A 21,442-nucleotide genomic window follows, 5' to 3' on the forward strand; every position below is an offset into this window, starting at 1 on the left:
TGTGTGTCAGATTGTCAGTATTGGAAAGCACAGTCTTCCATCTATCTCCAGAAGGGAGCTACCACAGATCAGATTTCCTCTAAGTTTCCTCACACAGATACGTCTCAAAGGCGACCTGAGGGAGCAGGCAGAAAGCAGCTCATTCTCCATGCTCATTCAAGTCCCTGCCTTTCCACTGATGCTGCCAGTAGACTCCCAATTACAGTAGCACCAATTTTTCTGGTGGTTTGTGTGATGTGGACACTGACTCATTTGTGGACATAGAGTGCAGGGCACCAAGAAGCCATCACACAGTAATGATTTTTTGCTAAGTCTGAAACTGAGCTGGATTCCTACCAGCAGCTCTGAAGTGAAAGGCTCCTTTCTGTACGCTCTTTCCAGTCCTCAAATGCAGTCCCCTGTATTTTTGATTGTCATTGCTTTCTTCCCGAAAATAAATTTCAGCCATTAAAAGAAACCAATGATCAGAAAATTAAAGTGTAATGCAGGACATTTCCTGCATAAGAAGGACATGGACCTGTTGGAACGAGTCCAGAGGAGGGCCATGAAGATGATCAGAGGGCTGGAGCACCTCTGCTATGAGGGCAGGCTGAGAGAGTTGGGGTTGTTCAGCCTGGAGAAGAGAAGGGAGACCTTACAGCAGCCTTCCAGTACCCGAAGGGGGCCTACAGGAGAGACGGGGAGGGACTCTTTATCAGGGAGTGTAATGATAGGACACGGGGTAACAGTTTCAAACTGAAGAGGATAGATTTAGATTAGATATTAGGAAGAAATTCTTTACTGTGAGGGTGGTGAGGCACTGGGACAGGTTGCCCAGGGAAGCTGTGGATGCCCCATTCCTGGAAGTGTTCAAGGCCAGGCTGGATGGGGCTTTGAGCAGCCTGGTCTAGTGGGAGGTGTCCCTACCCATGGCAGGGGGGTTGGAATAGATGGTCTTTAAGGTGCCTTCCAACCCGAACCATTCTATAATTCTATGATTTCCAAAAAGCATTAGCATTGCAAGCAAGCAGCTCAACACTAAACATTCACAGGGGAGGCTGGTAAACAGCACTTAGAGATGTTTTGAGGACTGCAAACTGATGTAGAAACTGCTATGACTCCCTGACAGAATGTACACATGCAAAATTCACTCGCACAGAGGTACACGTGTGATTTGTAGGTTGTGGTTATAGAACTCAACATTTCAATGCCCAGTTTGCCCAATCTCACATTAAAAATTTACTGCAAAAATAAGGATTCCCACTCTCCTTCTTCCTTAATATCATTTTTTTGTTAATATTAATAACAAGTGAAGAAATTGGTTAGAGAAAACTAATGGTCACCACAACAGCTTTTCTCTGAGACATACATTAAGCAACTAGGTGAATTTATGAAACTGGGAGCCTCCTTCCAAAACCAGGCCACGTATGATGCTTAAGTAAGAGTTTGGTCTTGCTGCCTGAAGTATTTTTCATGTGGTCTACAAATAAACATGGCAAGGGGAGATGGCTGTTGTTTGATGATGCTATTGTGTTACAGGGAACAAGACAGGAGGGGCTCAAACACAATCAATAGAAGCTATAACAAGGATTTAGGCCAGAGTGCAGACTGTAATGATTCTGCACACTGTGAGCAAAGAACCCAGCTTATATTTGATACGTCTGTGTTCAGTGAGGCAAGACATGAAGTATACACTAGATCACTGCACATATGCAAAATATATACATTAAATTTAACTGGATCATTTCAAATAGAAAAAAAAAAGAAAATAAGTACTTTTTGCTTAAAAATAGAATGTAAAATAAAAAGAAAAGAAAATACCGATCTCTGCTATCAATGCCTTCATCAGCAGAAGTGACCCATGCCACGCTGAATGCTGGTAAATCACTTCAGCCAAAAGCAATGACAATATTACAGTAATACTTTGAGATGTTATCACAGTCATGACTCCACACACTCCCAATCCTCCCAGTTAGCTTAAGTATACCTTCATTATGGCAGCAAAGATCTATATATATACCTCATAACTGCTGCCCAGGATGCTGTGAAAAACATACACAGCAAGAAATCTGTTGTTTTCAGATTCATACGTTAGTAGTTTGACCTCCCAGGCTGGAAGTGGTAGCTCCAGTGTCCCACCACATCGTGCAAAGCAAAGCCACTGCTCAATACAGTGGGGTTACCTCCTAATGCAGACACACTCTCCTAATGCAAAAATCCATAATACATAGTTTGATTTTGTCTGTCTCACACACCCTTGGTTTATTTTTAACGCTCAAGCCAATCGTGGACTCAGTGTTGAGTACCCCACTCAACTGCTCATGCACATAAGCCAAACGCAAGGCTAGTCAGAACGTTTTGCGTTCACATTTCTCAGCTTCCAAGTCATCGGCTCCTCTGAGAAACAGAGCCTTTCCTTTTTCTCATTCATTAAGCACACATGCATAGAAACTCTAAAGAAGTGTTACATGATGTTTTTAAAATAAACACTAATGCTTTTTTATATGTATTTTGGCTGAAAGTTATTTTCTGTCTTCTCCCCCCCCAGCTTCAAGGTCTGCAGGGAACTGATACCACCCATGTAATGTTGTTCACCTTACAGCCCAGCCAGCGTGGTTTCCAACAATATTTGACAGACATTAGGGAAACCACATATCTTAATCTGAGTGGTTGCTGGACCATAGGGAGTCATGATTCAAGCTATGTTCTCCAACAAATGCCGGTTCAAATTCAGTATCGGGAAAGGTATTATTTTGCTACAGCAGCCATATGATGGGGTTTCCACCACATCTCATGTTTTCTGATCCGCAGTGACTTACCCCTGTTCACAGTCAGTAAAAATGCATCCTCCATTTGAGAACGCAACTCTCACATACGTCCAGCACCGACCAGAAGGAATGGCTTACAGCTAACCTCCTTATGTTTCAAAGTCCACAATAATAAAACCAATGAAGAGGAAGCACGGAAAGATGGAGTAATATACAAACCTTCTACTTCATTACCTTCCCACTGAGTGCTTCTGGAGCAGACTAACACAAAGAAAAAAAAGCCATAACCCCAAACCTTTAAAAGTAATTGAAAAACCACACCCATTTGCAATCAAGTCAACTTGCTGCTGAGATGTAATTGTTAATAACATACTAATGACCTGCAGAAAAACCAGATCTGGGATTAATTGCTGTGCTTTTAATGTGAATATTAAGTGCCTAAGTAGCACAGTCACATCTTGTACTTCAGAAATTTAAGTGGGAAACTGTCCATTATGACTAACGTTGACTTGGATCAGAGCATTTATTTATTTAAGAACTTTATTGCTCACAGTTAACTATGTGATTAGTGAAGACCAAATGCAACACACTAATCAGGGAATGAAAGACTTCTGAAGGAAATTGATTCTGCTCGCAAGGAAATGTGCTTTTTATTAGAGATGATTTGTTCTTAGAATGCAAAGTGGTAGTAAAACAAATAAATATATATAAACTGCAAAAGAAACCTGCAAAATATACTCGAGACAGAGGCAATAAATAATTAGAAACCTGTGACTTATTATGTAAGCGTCCCACAGAGGAAGTATTTCAAGGATTCAGCAGTACAAAATGAAATGACTATTACTCAGCTTCAGGCATAGGTACACAGTAGCAGTCACTGACAAATTCTGCAGAATCTTTGGTTCCTACCCACTGTAATACAGGTAAGCCCACTTTTCCATCCATTATTTAAACATGTTGCCATGGTCCAGTTCAGGAACAGAAATTTGCTTGTAGCAAATTAGAGACCAGACAAAGCATTTAATTGTACTCTTCGCTCGTACCAAACGGTATATCTCTGATCACGAGCAACAGATCTAAGCAGTAATGTCATAAGCAGGCCTGTGTCCTGTTTCACATGGGAACCACAGAAATCAACGAGGACCTGCAGTGGCAGCAGGGTCATGCAGATATGCCTCCAGTCACATTCCCACCAGAGGAATTTGGGCTGAAGTTAGCTCCTGCTCCGCAACCCACAGAAGTTACTTGCAGCCCTAGAGAGCAACACCTTCTAGCACCATGTGGCTTAACGTGGATTTCAGTAATTTCGACACATTCCGTCCTCTGGGTTCAACACACTGAAGTGGCTGCTTCCTTGCAAGCAATAGAGTCTCCGTGGACTTTAAGGCTAGCTCCAGAAGCGCTCCGCCAAACAGCCAAATGCCCTGGAAGATGCAACTAGGCCACAGTTGCTACTTGTTTAATTAAGCATGGTGTGCAATGCCTGGAGTGGGAATTCCACCCCTCCCAATCCATAGCTGTACTAAGGTAACTAGTGTTATCATCTACCTAGTTCTGCCTCATGGCCTCAGTATCCTTTTACGTCTGTATGTTTTTATTTAGTATATTGAGATCCTGGCAACAGCTTGTCTTCATCTTCCTTCCAGCCTATCTGTACCCATAGTAAATTTGATAACCCGGTATCTCTGTTCTTGAGGCTCTCAAACTGCTAAGCATCACTCTTCAGAGGTTGTGTCTTTGTACAGTACTAAATGCAGCATTAACACTGTATAGCTCTGATGCAAGTGCAGTTTAGGGAGCCACAGTTATCTCTGTTGTCTGTCATTATGGTCTGATGATTTAAAATACTCTTATTTGCTCTAAGGAACACCTGGACATCACTGATTTCTCCTTTCTCTGTGTGTTCTCACGCTTTTGCTACATGTTCGAAGTTGAATGATGTCTTCCAAGTCCTAGCAGTGTGGATAGAAACTGGGTATTTATTCTGACAGAATGAATATATTCAATGCCAGCAAGATGACCATACGCATTTAGTCTGACCTCCTGCACTTAAACAGCCTTGCTTGGTAACCTCCATGAGCATCTCTGTTCCAGGAAGGACCGTCTAGGTGTTTTCCTGGATTGATCTCTTAGTCTTCTCTATCAGTTTAATTTTTAGAGTTCGAATTGGTGTGATCCTTTTTAATTGCTAAATTTGGCAAAGGCTGAATAATTTATCTTAAAAGAGTGTAATGCATACATGATCCTTCCAGGAATCAGCGGGTACTTCTTGATATATTTCTCATATTATTATGTTGGGTCTGAGGTTACACAAAAGAAAGCAGGATTCCAACTAAGTAGTTCCCTTGGGCTAGCTGGCTGCCTCTATTAATTCCTATCACCGAAGCAGCTCAGTTCAGAAGACTGCAGTCTTTCATTGTCCCCTTCAGTGGTTGGAGGAACTGCAGTAGTCAGATCCTTCTCTGATGCTGCGCACCAAGGGGACAACTCCCAACCCAGCAAACTCATCACCCTCATTAACATCAAAGCAACTGGTTTCCCACTGTTTACCTAGAAGTTACAGCAAAGGGAAGTGAAGACAGTACAATTGGGAGACTCTTTAAAGGCAAATGGCAACTGGTTTTCTTTATCTCTGCTATCAGACCTTATCAAAAGAGACAAGTTGCACTTTCTGGGAATCACTGTACTACCTCTGAGATTTGAAAACAGAAGGAAAGCAGGTAAAAAAACGAGACTTGGCAATAAAATTGTAGACCTAAACTGTTTGCTCCCTCTCCAGAGTAAACAGAATCCTTTCTTTAGGAACTCTTCCAAGGGAGTTTTATGTGATCTCATGTACCAACAAATTAATTTTCCCTTCTCTTTTCAGTTTCTTTCCAAAATTCCCTACTTAATTTTCCTCCACACAGTTCACAAGCTCATTCTCTTCCACAAGCTTCCCTCAGGGCTTCCTCAGAGTCTGCAGAAATGGGGCTGCAGAACGACATCTTAATGCAGTAAATATCTATTCCCTATTATGTTCCCCTTAACACATGTGCCAAGTCAACTGACCACCACGCATTCCTCTTTCTGTCAGCAGCGCAGAGCCAATTCTGCTCCCAGTGAGTATGCTTTTGCTCCGCCTCATGCATCAGCCATGGAACTATTTGCTTGATTTTGGATCACCAAAAGCTTTGTCTGAGGGGCTGGGAAGATTTATGGTTTTGGATGGATACTGCAGAATTTGTCAATTTTAGCCAGGCAAAAATTGGCAGCTAACTTTGGGGTCTTTGGGGGTATCTTTGACTACAGTTGGTGGGATTTGGGCCAAGGATTTTTACATGTCTATCATGAAATACATCATCATCACCATCACCATTATTATTACATTATGATTTCTCTGCTGTTGGGCAAAGAAAAAGGTTTCCAACATTTTTCCCTGCGGCATTATGAAGGACCCCACTGCCTTCTTTTTTTGTAAGCAGCACCAAACTAAAAAACAGAATAATGGCAGAGGATTACCTGATAAATTCCCTTTCTGACAGATAATAAATTCTTATAATATTTTAAACATGGTTGTGCAAAACTACTTGCTATGTCTCAGTACTGCAAGGAGAGCTGGAGAACGGCAGTGGCAGCTTTTGCCCATTGGACTGGCGAGGAGGAAAAGGTGCAGGGCCTCAGAAGTGCCATCCAAGCTTCCCCCTTCCTCCCTTTCTTCAGCTGAGCTGAACTGCTCACCAATTCTGAATTTGTTCAGCTGTCCCAGCAGAGAGAAGAATAAGAAAACCAATGCTGGGTCCTGAGGCTTTCTGAGCGGCAGGCAGCAGTACATTTCATATCTAATGAGGTAAGCTTGTTTCTTCTGTGTAGACACTTCACTTCATCGCTCACATCAGGAAACACTTCCAGAACTCTCCCTAGCCTCATGCTCCCTGATGCCTCTGATGGTGTTTCAACCAACCCTGCCATAGCTTCTTCTCCAGTTTGTGAAATCACTTGACAGATAACCTTAGTCAACTTGGTGTTCAATTTAATGACCAGCTGTGCTGGATGTGTGAACTTGTGGAGCTGGGGAGAGGCCACAGATCAGTGCTGCAGCTGAGGATGGATCATCTCCTGTGAGCCTGCACTCCAAGGCACCTATACATCTGGCCATGTGGCAGCCTCCGTACATCCTCTCTGTACAGACACTCTCTAGACACCCTCAGATCGAGTATTCACAGACTCCAAGAGAAGAAACTTTAGGGATCCTCATCTGCTCTCAGATAGGGAAAGGGGGCAGAGGAGGCAAAAGAACCCTCAGCTAGGTGAGTCTCCTCAGAGGTTTTGCAGAGAGATGCGCCAATCACCAGACACAGCTCTGCTCTCTTTCAAGTAGAGAAGGTGAAAATGAAAGGAATTATTTTTGCAGGTAAGACAGTTTGCTGGGTCTCTTATGGAACATGAAAAACCAGTACTAATAACTAGACACAATGGTATAAAATTAGTAAGGTGTGTGTTCACCCCAAGGTCACAGACACAAAGGGAGCCAAGGGAGGTGTTCTATAAAGGCATTTGGAAAGGAAGATTTCAAATCATTACTGGTTTTTGCTATCGAGCGTGTCACACTTAGCCTCACCATAAGCTCGTGGCAGTTGCTCTCATCTTACTTTTCCTGCTTACTGTTATCCTTGTGAATAAAAATTTTTAAAAGGATTTCTGAAGGATTTTTAGAAGATTTAAACATGGATTATAGGGATGTGAACCTGAGTAAAACACCACTATCTTCTAAATACAACTGAAGCTAATGGTATATAAAAATGCATAAGTACTTTTAAGAGTATTGTTCATTTTTAGAACGTATTACTTTTACAATCAATAGAAAATGAGTTGAGCATTTTGTCAGATCACAGTTTTTTCCTAAGAGCTAGAAAATCTACCCACTGTTGGTTCAGGAAGGGCTGGAAATGCTTGGTGAAAGGCCATGTGCCAAAGAAAGTCTAACTACATTTGCAACCTTTGAGTGATGGCAAATCAGAGAAAAGTCAACATAGCTGTGATAAATGAGCCTGACTTAAAACTGTACCTCCGAATGCCTAGCCTGGAGAATGAAAGTGCAACTACAGTTGATGGTATTTGTGATAAGACAAATCTGTTATGAATGCTAGCACCAACAAAGTTGTAGCACTGTGGGCACCAGAATGCCCAGCTCTTGGGTGACAGCTCTTCTCAGTGCCCTGTACGAGCACTTTGGTGATCACTCTGTGCAATCACATCTTCACTGTTACAGGGAATTTGCATGCATGTGCTACCAAATGCATTGCTTGATGGATGTGGGGGACCACCATCCCCATCACGTCCCTAAGATTCACTTTATTTGCTTCATAGCCTTCCCACATTACATACAGATTGTCTTTGACACAAGACTTTGAGACAAAATTATTTAATGTACAAAAAGATCCTGTAAATGTAAATGTAAAGATCCCCCTGAGCCAACTCCCTTGTATGGGTATTTCTACATGTGACAATTGGACACAATCACTTAGCAGCAATACAAGGGACCCCAAGCTTTGAGGGATGAATCTGCTCTGACACGAGGTGAAAGAGAAAGAGACAAGAAAGGCAAAATGCTAAGTTTCTGTGTGATGAAGATCTGGAAATTGGAGACTGAGGTTGTGTCAATGCTTAGATTGTCTCTAGACTTCCCAGGCATTACCCTTGCTCTTGGGTCTGCACTTACCTGCCCTAGATCTTTCCCACTCCTCCCATCCTTCTCCATTACGTGAAGGCTTTGTTGTGCTCAGGTTCCTCTATTAATCTGAGGAACCCAGTAGGAGGCAATTGGCTTTGGCTCCTATTACGTTCATCCTCTTACCATTGTTTTGCTAGGACAATTTAGAATGCAATTGAAGTCAATACTTTCCCAAGACTTTTTAAGAAAACAAAGTACCTTCATCAAAACATTGCCAAGATTTTATAAGCAAACATGTATCCTTTTCCAAAATCAATCATTTTCCAAGGCAAATGCAAGTTGAGTTATCTACTGCTATTATGGCAATAAACTGTGCTACTACTTCAAGTGCTTGAGGTAGAAGCCATATATCAAGAGTAGTAGTGCATTAAAAGAAACTTCAGGCGGGTTTATTTGTTTTCCTACAAACATCAACATGTTTAGTAGTCTGCACTCTGCTAAAGCCACTATTTACACAGCAACTTTGTAAGAGCAACTTAACAGCCTGATGAGACAACATAAAAAAGGCTCTACCCTCTCTGTATCAAGGAAGGAATATTCCCTCTATCCTGCAATACATTTGATTTTTAGATGTATTTCTGAAAAGAGGAAACTGTTCTCTTTGCTATGGTGTTTGTCTCCATGACCTTTTAGTAGGAGCTGCTAGTGAGATTTCTTGAAGGAACAAGGGACTAGTCTGGGTGAAAATGTGCGTGGTGTTATTTGATGGTGCTGAAAGACCAAGTACAACAACACAGTTTCAGTTTTCAACTGAAAACTCAAATGCAGCACTTCCCTTCACCTCCCGTGGACCTGACTGTGCATTCCCAGCTTACTTCAAGCTCTTGCTGAAGTCAGTGGCCACTGAACATACACAAGAATTGCTGTTCTCTGGCTCTGCTTCAAAGGCTTGCTTAAAAACTCTGCCCAGAAAGGCTGGCCTCCATGGAGTCGAGAAACAGCAGGTATTCCTCCAAAAACACTAACAGAAATATTTTGCAAATATTCATCAAAAAACCTCCACCCAGCAAAACCCCAGAAGATATTCCTCCATTCCACTGCCTCTTGATATTTGAGCTCAGATTTTTGTTTTCAGCTCACTTGTCCTAACTAAGGCCTCATCTTCAAGTTACCAAAACAAGCAGCAGCAGTTTATAACACGGCTACTGGAAGAAAATCACACCCCTTTGCTTCAATAGGTTAGGCTTTTGTTCTCATTCAAACAAAATAAACAAAACAGGGCACTTTTAAAAGGCCCAGAAGGGTAGATGCAAGCACAGGATAATCAAAATCTTCTGATCTGGGATAGGGTTGTCATTTTATTGCAATTCTGTACAGCACTTAGTGTAAAGGATATCTGACCTTAATCAATGTGATTAAATGACTGAGCGCAGTAACATGGCATTATCTCAACGTGCACCACGGCAATAGTGGAGATTATATATACATGCAGTCTTTCTCTGGTTCTCTTTAAAAACAATTCCTATTGAATTACAGCTTTCAGCACTATTTATCAACAGATTATTGTTTGTGGAAGAATGCTACCTTCCTGCTCAAACTATTCCAAGGCTGACTCATATCCTGGTAATTCATTAATACATAACATGATTCTAATCCAGTAAAATCATTTCTGCACTATACACATCATAAATCCTACAGCATCAACTGAAAAATATATCTCAAATTCTCTTTCTAAACACTAATGGAACGTTTTGCTTGGCTTCCCACACACATCATCAAGGGGAGGGGCCCAGACAGAGCTGTAAAAAGCAATTTGATAGCAGTATACTTTATAGAGTTTAACATAGGAATATAAGAGCTACCATACTGAATGAGACCCGAGGTCAAACTAATCTGGTATTTTACTTCCAACAGTAGCCCGTGTCAGAAGCTTCATGGGAAAATAGAGGTAGAATAAGCTGTCCCATCTGCCCTCCCCACATTAGGTCTCATCCCATTATAAATTGATTTAAAGCCTAGATTGCGAGGTTTAATATTCCTTCCAAGGAGCAGCAACCAAAGAGAATTTGCCTTTAACTTACAATAACACTGTGCGGCAGAGAGGAGAACTGGAGGTGGGGGGGATGTATTTGTTTTCATGTTTCAGCAGACTTAATTGCTACAACCAACATGGGAGATACTATCACTTGGCAAACAAACTTGTACTGGCTAGAGCTGTTTTTACTTCATGCCTGGGGCATTTATTGTTTCTGGGTATGATCTTGCAACCCTTTTTTTCTCACAGAGGCACACTGTACCACTATTCACAATGTCACTGACACCAAGAGTAAGCACCCTGTGTAACAGAAAGGATTTGAGAAGTATTCCTTTTAATGACAGTGTAACATGTTGCTTCCCAGCAGAGTACTTTTTTAATCTGATGCTAGAAGCAATATGGTGCTTGTCATAAGCGAGATATTTTTGTAAGGCTCAGTGACACGAAATGACTTAGAGAAAATCTGCATAGGGAATGAAAATCATCAGTGACAGGGAAATATTCTTGAATTTTCTTTCTGTGAGCTAGTTTTGTTTTCCACAAGCAGCTCCCAGTATCTCCTCCAGTGCACCTCCAGTTCTCACCGGTTCTTGAGCTACATTGGCAGCTGAACCAGCACTGTTGCTTATATACCAAGTGTCCACACAATTAAACATACCGGGCCAGACTCGGTTGGACTGGCTGAAAATCAAGTCAACGTATTTTATATCTTACAGCATGCCTATCTGATGTGGATGAGCGTATGAATGCATCAAGGCAAAATCACTCTCCCTTCATTTGTATCACGCAAATGAGTTGATAGGGGAATGGCTGGAGTCCCTTCATCGCTCGCTCTCCCATTAATCGCCCCCGCACTGGCACTGACTCACCCTGCTCAAGCGGTGCAAGATAATAAGGACCAGCAGGTTCCCTCAGTGTGACAGCTCTGTAACTGCTGCATGCAGCGGCCTTCTCTCTGCTATAAGTGAGAGCAAAATGAAGCCCTGGGTATTTTCTCTGACTGTTCAAGACTTCAAACTTGCAGCAAACGCACATGCAAACTCAGGCAAAAGTCAGCAAGGGGACTTGTAAGCCTGCTTGCTCCTCACTCCGGACAGCAAACACACTCTCTGGGATCCCCGCGGCTACCTCCCTTGCAAGGACACAGCCCTAATGGCTTGCTAATGCTCTCCACTCAGTACAGGTTGGTCCCGATCATGAGGGTAACAACCTCAGTGAGAAGTTTGTGGGTTCAGGTAAAAATGTACTTTAAATATGAAGAAAAAAACCCACACCAAGCAGCAAAAATTCTGCTCGTGTCCTCTTTATACCATGTCACCTGTATGTTATTGACACTTCAGAAAGAAGGGGAATGCTAAATAATGTTACTTTTATTGAACATTTCCTTCCTTTATGTATTTAATGGAGGCAGAAAAGGCAAGAGAGGGGTTAGACAAACAAAAAAACTTTCCAACATTTTTCACTGGAAAATTGGCCACACCATAATGTTGACACATTGAATCTGAGGGGTCTGGGCCTCACCATTGTTTTTTAGACTGACTTACATGAAAGATTAGTTATAGCACTGATACAGATTAGCTGACGGGTTTAATTGGTCTCTTTACTGCTGTATGGAGTTCTAGCACTGATACGGATTAGCTGAAGGGTTTAATCAGGCTCTTTACTGCTGTACGCTGCAGCTGTACTCATTTAACATTTCTCACAGCTCACTGCCTCTAGGACTGCACTAGGGTATACTCAGCTATAACTCAGAGCAAGAAGAGTTGGGGGAGTAGCAGTTAAGGTAAAAAGAGAGCTTGGCTTAGCTGGGAGAGTCGTGACATAGAATCCCCCTGTCCTGCTGTTCCAAGGAGTTTCCCCAGGACTTGAAAACTGGGACGCAGGACATGGGATTCTCCCTGTCCTCTATTTTCACAATGCAATGAGAAATAGAGAGGGACAGATGCTCCAGCCCTGCCCTCTTACCCATGCCTTTACTTAAGCAATCTAAGATGGGTAAGTGTGTCCTATATAAATCAATGCAAGGAGTGTATCCTCATCCTGAGACTTTCATCATGTTATGCTATTGGGACAAGGCCAGTTGCTTTACTGGGTTACCCAATAAAATGTGGGTAGCAGGTCACTGTCATGCAATCCAAGAGTGCAAACCTCTTTGGCTCCTTTTTTATTTTTTAATTTCGTCACTCTATGTCAAAGATGTCTGGTGATTCAGTGTTGCTGGTGTGGATGCACTGATTTATTTGGGATTAAACTGGTCCTGTACAGCCATATTTACCATCAATGGTTCCACAGAGAAGAGTATAGTGAGATCTTTGTAGCTAATCTTTGTGGGCTTCTTTAGGCCAAAAATAATTCCCACAAACACTTTCTATCTGTCCTTCCCTGTATGATTAATCCCTCATTTCATACCCATTTTCAAAATGGAGATACCATTGCTAGGAGATTCAAATCTTGCCTTTGGAAGGCTAATAGTGCATATTTTGTACAAATAAATGAAAAGGTGGATGTTATGAGAGGGGATTACATATCCAGTTAATATGGCAATGTTTCAAGACCAGGCCTGTAGGATCTTTGTATCATAAGCTTTTACTGTATTTTTCAAGGTGCTATTTTTCTTTCTGTCATTCTGGAATGAAAGAAGGCTTCTCTTGACAATTATGCATTGGGAGCCCTATGTAAAGCATCCCTTCACCAACAGATCTATCATTGGGTCAGTGAGGTCTAATCACATTAAGTTCTCTGGAATGAAGACCTATTTGGCATTAAAGAAAGGTCAGTCTCTCATTTAACAGTACTAGTTTAGGATTGCATGGATTACGGTTCTGTGGTGCAGTGGGTTAACACAGAAGGCCTGAGGCTGAGTTCAAATCTTATTTCACATCTTAAGTAAAAACCAGCTCTGGCTGGCAAAAGTTGGGAGGTACAGCCTGTAACACATCAGAAAGCTATCACAAAACTTGCTAGACTCATCAAGTCTGCTTGGAGACAACCTGAGAAACAAAAAAACAGAGCTGGACAAGGTTTGAGGTGTTTTGCAGGTCAGTATTGCAATATACTGGCAGAGTTACTAAGAAAACTGCCTCAATACTGCTCACAGTATCCTCAAAACTGCCTCAGTATCTGCTCACAGCCATTACTTCCAGTTGCTCCACTCCATAAGCATCAAGTTTTTGAGGAACACTTGTCTGGAAGTGAAGCTGAGGAGAGAGGAAGAGGGGATACAGTGGGGCATATAAGAACCCCCGTTTTTTTCAGAAGAGAGAAAGAAAAGTGGTTACGCTTTTATGACACAATTATGACAGTGGTTACGCTCATGTCTTTGTCTTGTAATGAGATGAAAAAAACCACCTCAAATCAGCTATACTTGGGACTTCTATTGGATAGCTTTGTAGTGTTAAAACACCCCAAACCTCTACCAAAATGTGCCCACAGAAAATCACCAGAGGGAAATTTCAATACATCATGAAGCTAGGGGGGCAAATTCTGTTTGGGATTTCATGTTGTATAAACCTGCATCACTGAATTTGCTCTGGACAGACACCAGCACTCACAAAAGCAGACTATGAGGCCCTGTATTCCAGTGCCTAGTCACAAAAAAGTCAATCGCGTTCATTTAAAATCTGGTAGGAAGGTAGTAAAGAATAACCAAGAGTCAAACAGGCAATACATCAAAGTGAATAAAAATTGCTGTCACCTACTGTGCGTGAACACGTGGCCCTAAAGAAGCCCCAAAAATGCCAGATGGCCCATGCAGGTATTCCACATGCCCCAGAGGTACTTTTGCCTGGTGGACAACAATCTCCTTTTACAGTGGCTGAATGGTTTGTGAAAAGGCTACTTGGGCAGACTTCATTACGGCTGAACATCATGTCTGTGAGATCTATCAAACACCAAGCCCCACTTAAGCCTGCTTTGGAGGCTGTAAGTGGACTAGAACGATGCAAATGCCTTGAACTGCCCCTTGCAAAAGTTTAAATTCCTCAGCGTAGAAGGATTTGGCTCTGTTTTGGGCAGAGGTGGAGAGGGGCAGGGGGTGAGAGTGTAGATTTATCAGGCCAAAATATTACATATCGATCACTGTATGTTCCCAGTAAAAGCACTTTTTTCTGAATGTAACTCATCTTTCCAACTCTACTACCCCTTGGAGAGAGTTACGACAAATGCGTGCACCGTCTCTCCTTGTCCTGCTTTGCAAAAGGCAATTCCTACAGCAGGAAGGGAAAATTATTTATGATAGAATTTCACACATTTTTCTGGGTGTTTAATGAAGCTTGAACTTGAGTGGAGCAGAGAGACTGCTTATTGTTGAATTTTTTTCGAGATCACTGCACAACAAACAGAAACTGAATAAGCAATTAAGTTAACTGGCTTTAAAACTCATATTGGCTGAGGATTAAGGTAATTATGTCTGCGCTTACACACATTCATTGCTGCTTTAAACAGTCTTGCTTGCTGTTTTGTTGCTGATGCGGTTCTAAAAGTAATCTGAGTTGTTGTCCTACTGTTAATTACCACGAAGTTTACAAACGCAAGCTCTCCTCGCTATAAATATAGCTATGTTATTTGTATTACATGCTCAAAGGAGATGCGGGCCTCTTTTGCTAGGTTTATACAAACAGATTCAACCATTTCTTCCTGCATCAAAGAATTTACAATACTTTAGACTTAAGGGATCTGTTAAAATAACACACAATAGATGGGTTTGGTATTGTCATACAGTGATTTCACCATCAAAGGAGAAAAAAAATCTGGTTTTAAGTTTGCGTGAAAAGAGAGACTCTGGGAAAGCAGTATTAGTCTCCACAATATCACTGGCAGGGCAATGTGGATTCTTCACCTTCTGAGTTACAAATAAGTTTCCTTTTAAATGGTTGGAATGCAGGGGAGGGGAAAGGAAGGGAAACCCCCACATTCTCCTTGTCTAACAAGGAGCCACAGCGTGAGAACCACTCCCTAGCAGAAGTAATCTGTGATTGACAATGGTTTTCTTTGCAGCCAGGGCTAAAAATGGTTTAGCTGCAAAGAGACAAATGCAGAACATTTTAATGCCCTTTACAAACGCAAGGGCTGCTTACACAAGCATTCTACATGCAGGGTGGCTAGCTGGTGGCACCAAGCAAGCAGCAAGCTTCAGAGTTCCTGAAAACCAATGAACTTTCATATCAGGGTATGAGTACAAACACAGGAGAAAAAAATTTTCTTGTAATGGGCAGAATCACAGAGGGCAGACTCAAAAAAACTGGAGGTTTATTCTCCAGGCAGTCCCTGCAGTCATATGTGTGATCTTAGGCAAGCTGCCGTATTCGGCTTCAGCCTGCCTGCCTGAAAAACTGAGAGAGAAATACTTTCCTCTTCAGAGAGACGATGAATGTGTGTGTGAGGCACTTGGTACGATGGGGTGGGAGCTCTGCAAACAACCAGAACAAAGTCTGAGACTTTGATAGTTTCCCTGCAATCTTAAAGTCAGCTCTGAGCTCTACAATGAAAGGACGTGGAGGAAATGAGATCAGGTGGGACCACCTCAGAATTTCACAGGGAATATGAAGGAACCTTTTTACTGGAACATGTAAAATTACCTCGTGCCGAAGTTACTGATCACATGAAGAAAGTTATGCAGCAACAGCTTACTTGTATTTTTCAACAGCGTGAAAAATGTTGCTAACTTGAACTGTGTCTCTGTGGCTTTGTTCTTCACTGATTCTTGCCTGTGAATCAGACACAGTCACAGCCTTATCCAGGGGTTTTGCCGGCCATAAAGGGGCAAGCTTACCAGTTGTTTCCATGGGCATTTTGCCTAAGGTTAGCAGAATCTGTTCCTTGATGATCTCATTTGGAGATGAACTCCCTATACACCGGGGAGGCCACCTGAACTAAAGAGGACTCAGCTCCAAACAATGTAGACTTCTAAGGTCCTAAATTAGTATTTGGTAAACATGGTGATTTGTAACTGAAAGAAACCTCTATTTTAAAAATGAAAACCAGAGGAGAAAGGCAATGTTGACAGCAAGATTGTAAGTCATAGAAACTCTATTATGAATCAAAACAACAGATGTAACACGAACAACAGCATCTTTTATAAATACAAATTAGACTTTTCTACTTCATTCATTGGAAAGGCTAATATGCTCAAAATAAATTTCCCTGAATCTCTCAGTAACGTTTTCTATGGTCAGTGCTGACTGGCTGTTACCAAAAAAAACCTGTGGATGATTTATATTCCAGCAGAGTCACTAACCCCAAACCACATTTTTCTGTCAGACCTGACATTAATAACTATAACCACTTCCACTAATGAAATCCTTTTTGCAGTGGAAGAAGCAAAGTACAGGTGATTCATACATCAGTGATTTCTTGATCTATATTCACTTTTCTTCTTTATTAGCAGGCCTACTGACTGCACGAGTCACTGATTACCACCTTAAGCACCAGACAGGAACCAAATTGTCACAGTGCTCCCTCCACAAAGCAGGCATCATACCATGTTTGCTGTCATCAGTCTCTGGGGCCCAAATACCTCAGACTTCCAACAGGAAATAACTTTGTCCTCACCATTTCACAGTTTGAAGAACCAGCGTTTCTGGGACCGGAGGAACTTCTCCAGCCCAAAAATTCTCTGGGCTTGAGCTAAGCTACCTGTTACAGCAACAGATAAGCTAAAGTTCATTAACAGGTCGAAGTACCACGTAGAGGCAGACAGACTGCCTGTCCTTGCTCACTGACAACAGAAAAAGTGGGATGGCCAGATCATGCTTATATTTCCACGTCTGATCACATGAGGGAGCGGAGAACATCAGCTACTGTTTCATTCCTTGCATGGTATGTACTTACCGGCAACTCTCTCATTCAGTAGCCCAGGCACATGAAGAAACAAAACTCAGTCGAACAACTTTCACAGAGCTGCTTCTAGTTTCCCATTATCATCATAGATATCTGATTATAGGCAGCTTTCAAAGCCTGTTACTAAGACTTTGCATAATGAACAAATAAATTTTGCACCACCTCTTGCCTAACAAGAACGCAGGGCCTGAATTTTCTCTTGAGTTTTTCACTGGCGTAATTACAATTACTTCAGCAGTGAAACCCCTGACTGATACCACAGTGAGAGCATGTCACGACACATGAAATTCATGAACCAGAAAGTATTCCTAACTATGTCTAAATACATCATGAAGGGAACATGTATTTTTAACATTTTGTCCCTCTTTTTAGCAGGTACATCAAAACCTGACAACTTACCCTTGCCTGACATGATCCTACAATGTTATTTCTGCCCAGTCATGTGGCACTAACGGTGCCACTCTCAGCTTTTCCCATCCTGTCCCAGCTTGAAGCCAACCTTGCACTGACTCCTTTGTGTCTAATCACAGATGGAGTCGGGGCAGAGCAGGCTTCTCAGATGATAGAAGTACCAATGAGATGCAATGGAAAATCTTTTGAATTTTCTGTATCTTCAGACTTTGATTTCTCTTTTGGTGATGAACAAAGAAGCTCTAAAATATGAATGCTGTTTTGGACTTCATAACTTTATGTGTTTAAAACCCATGCAAATAATTACGTAGTAATAAAAGGACAATTCCTGCACAAAATTTTAACTGAATACGTCCTCCTCCACCTTCTCTCTCTACTGATGCTTGCTCATCTTTCTAGCCTTTTCAAGAAGGCTTTTAAAGAGTAAAGTTACAGAGCTTGAATGCTTAAAGTGTCATTTCTCCAAAAGTACATGATCAGCACTTAAGTTGGAAACGGTTATGCACTTAATTAGTCATAGAATATATAACATCATATGACTTAGATACAAATCATGACACAGACAGCAAACAATATAAAACATACTTCATTTGAATTCTCACAAAACATCTCCATTATCCCTCCATAAACAGATTCTGTCAGGCAAAGGTGAGCTCACAAATTAGACTCTTTTTTCAGTTTAAATTTTGCAAATGCTCTATTCCAGTAAGTTACTCTAAATGACTCTGGTGTAAATAAGATAAGCCTCTGTCCCATTAAGATCATAGCAAATTAGAGGATTTGAATGTAAGGCTCTTTGCCTGAGTCTGTTCCACTGCACCGCATGGATTTTCACATTTCAGCAGGACACTGGCATTCCTACTACTAAAAACACTGAAAAAAATTTTTCCAAAAATCTTCTAACCCCACCAGAGGAAACGGAAATTTGGTAGGTCTTTTCTAACTTTATTTCCTATGACAGTATGATTAAATCCTGTAGTACAAATTACTTAATTTCATAAAAATTTCACTGAAAATAACATCCTCATTATACAAAGACTAAAATAAACGACGTATTACCTTGGCAGGTCCGTTCATCTGTGAGCAGTTTATAGCCTTTCTGGCAGCTGCACTCAAAGCTGCCAACTGTGTTTCGGCAGAAATGGTCACAGCCACCATTGTTTACCAAGCACTCATCAATGTCTGCAAAGAAAGAACAGGCAAAACTTTAGTTCACGACAGCAGTTCAGTAGTTCAGGGCAGGAGTGTAGGAGTTTACTCAGATCCCCAAGGAGGCTGCTGTCCCTGTTAGGAATCAGGTTGGTCAGATGTATCCGTTCTCAAACCTTTGTCGCAAGGCTGACAAAAGAGCTACGGGCTGAGCTGTTCTGGAGACAGAGGTATTTCTCTCAGAACTGGAACTGTCAGATAACCCAAGCTGAGGCACTCAGATGTTGAAGAAAATTCGGGGAAGCTTCTTTGTAGATGTAGTGGTCTGCCTGACAGATGACTTCAGCCTGTGTTAAGATGTGAATCCCCTGCCTTAAGTAGGAACTATCAAAACCCAAGAACACATGAAAAATTGAAATAACAACAAATGCAAAGAAAAACATATTTGAATTCTGAAAAAATACTTCCATTATCCCTACATACACAAATGTAGGGATACTTTTGTTTGGAATGAGTATTAGATGCTAGTTTGTCCATTACGATCAATATCCATTTTTATGTGTCTGACTTTCTTGATATTGTATAATAGAAGAGCAACTGCAAGTGCATGTGAAATGTTGCTTCTGAAGGCAGAGCACCTATTGCCTTTATTTGAAAGTGATTTATATGTATGAAACATGGGATCAATGGCTCTTACTTTAAATAATGATTACAAAGTGCATTAATGAACTTGGTAAGACCTCTGTTCTGAATTTCAGACTGGTGATTCTACTTCCTCCACCTTATAACTTCTCCCGAAGGTGTTGAAGAACTGGAATGACCCGTCCCTTTTCCAACCCCTAAAAGCTTGTGTAATAAGTATATAAGAGGTCACAGATCCTCATTTGAAATACAGGACACCTTTCTATCCTCCTCCACTTAAAAACCAGTGGATCCACATTTATTTGAAAAGACAAAAAGTAATCTATTTTTTTTTCAGAAGAACAGTGCCAAAAATAGCTCTTTTTAGGGATGCATACCGCGAAGAAGTAATATGACATAGAGCCTTGGCTGCCCACTTCTGGAAGTGAAAACAACATCTTTCAGAAAAGTGAGTGGAGATTGATGCTTCCTATTGAAAAGCCTCTTACTGTAAGAGCTTTGAAACTTAAAGGTAACAGCTGGCAATTTAAAAAGCAAATCCTGCAAAATGCAAATTAGGTGCCAAAAGAGCTAATACGTGGAGATGGAAATCTATCAAAGACAGCACGATGCTGGTGAATGAAGGACGCATTTAAAAATTATTTGAATTTAGGATGACTTTTAGTGGATGTCATTCATTCATTGTTGAAAACATGATTACCAGCGTGGCAGAGTAGTATGGCTCTTACCACATTTCTGCATGTACAGTATAAATGGCAGCAAGAGGTGCAAGGAGGTAAATCTGGAAATTCTAATAGCTGAGAGGCAAATTCAGCCTTCTTTTCTAAACAGCACTTTGCTGCACTGACATTGACAGAAATATGCTCAGGAGGATGTACTACTCAAATAAGCAAGAACAATGTATATAGTTATAAAGGTTTGCTTACGAGCTGCATTTGTAGTAAAGAAAGCAAATTTGCTCTGAGACGCTCTGAACTATATACTACTGCTTATTACTTTTCACAGAATCACAGAATGGTTTGGGCTGGAAGGGACCTTAAAGATCATCTATTCCAACCCCCCTGCCATGGGCAGGGACACCTCCCACTAGACCAGGCTGCTCAAAGCCCCATCTGGCCTGGCCTTGAACACTTCCAGGGATGGGGCATCCACAGCTTCCTGTCCCAGGCAACCTGTCCCAGTGCCTCACCACCCTCACAGTAAAGAATTTCTTCCTAATATCTAATCTAAATCTATCCTCTTCAGTTTGAAACTGTTACCCCGTGTCCTATCATTACATTCCCTGATAAAGAGTCCCTCCCCATCTCTCCTGTAGGCCCCCTTCGGGTACTGGAAGGCTGCTGTAAGGTCTCCCTGGAGCCTTCTCTTCTCCAGGCTGAACAACCCCAAGTCTCTCAGCCTGTCCTCATAGCAGAGGTGCTCCAGCCCTCTGGTCATCTTCATGGCCCTCCTCTGGACTCGTTCCAACAGGTCCATGTCCTTCTTGTGCTGAGGACTCCAGAGCTGGATGCAGTACTCCAGGTGGGGTCTCACCAGAGCGGAGTAGAGGGGGAGAATCACCTCCCTCGACCTGCTGGCCATGCTTCTATTGATGCAGCCCAGGATGTGTTTGGCTCTCTGGGCTGCAAGTGCACATTGCCAGCTCATGTTGAGCTTCTCATCAGCCAGCACCCCCAAGTCCTCCTCAGGGCTGCTCTCAAGCCATTCTCCGCCCAGCCTGTATTTATGCCTGGGATTGCTGTGACCCAGGTGCAGGACCTTGCACTTGGCCTGGTTGAATTTCATGAGGTTCACGCAGGCCCAACTCTCAAGCCTGTCAAGGTCCCTCTGGACGGCATCCCTTCCCTCCAGTGTGTTGACCATGCCACACAACTTGGTATCGCTGGCAAACTTGCTGAGGGTGCACTCAATCCCACTGTCCATGTCACCAACAAAGATGTTGAACAGCACTGGTCCCAGTACTGACCC

At 41.9% G+C, this 21,442-nt stretch overlaps 1 protein-coding gene across 5 annotated transcripts in view; it reads right to left on the reverse strand.

The window, feature by feature from the left end:
- Positions 1 to 21,442, reverse strand: part of SCUBE1 (signal peptide, CUB domain and EGF like domain containing 1) — a 218,861-nt gene that overhangs the window by 38,189 nt on the left and 159,230 nt on the right. For all 5 annotated transcript variants that reach the window (XM_063354685.1, XM_063354678.1, XM_063354669.1 and 2 more), the window contains one exon: positions 18,743 to 18,865. In XM_063354685.1, the coding sequence (XP_063210755.1) occupies positions 18,743 to 18,865 (123 nt within the window). The remainder of the gene's footprint in view (positions 1 to 18,742; positions 18,866 to 21,442) is intronic.

Source organism: Chroicocephalus ridibundus, chromosome 1 (assembly GCF_963924245.1).
Source record: "Chroicocephalus ridibundus chromosome 1, bChrRid1.1, whole genome shotgun sequence".
In the NCBI taxonomy this organism is placed as follows: Eukaryota; Metazoa; Chordata; class Aves; order Charadriiformes; family Laridae; genus Chroicocephalus; species Chroicocephalus ridibundus.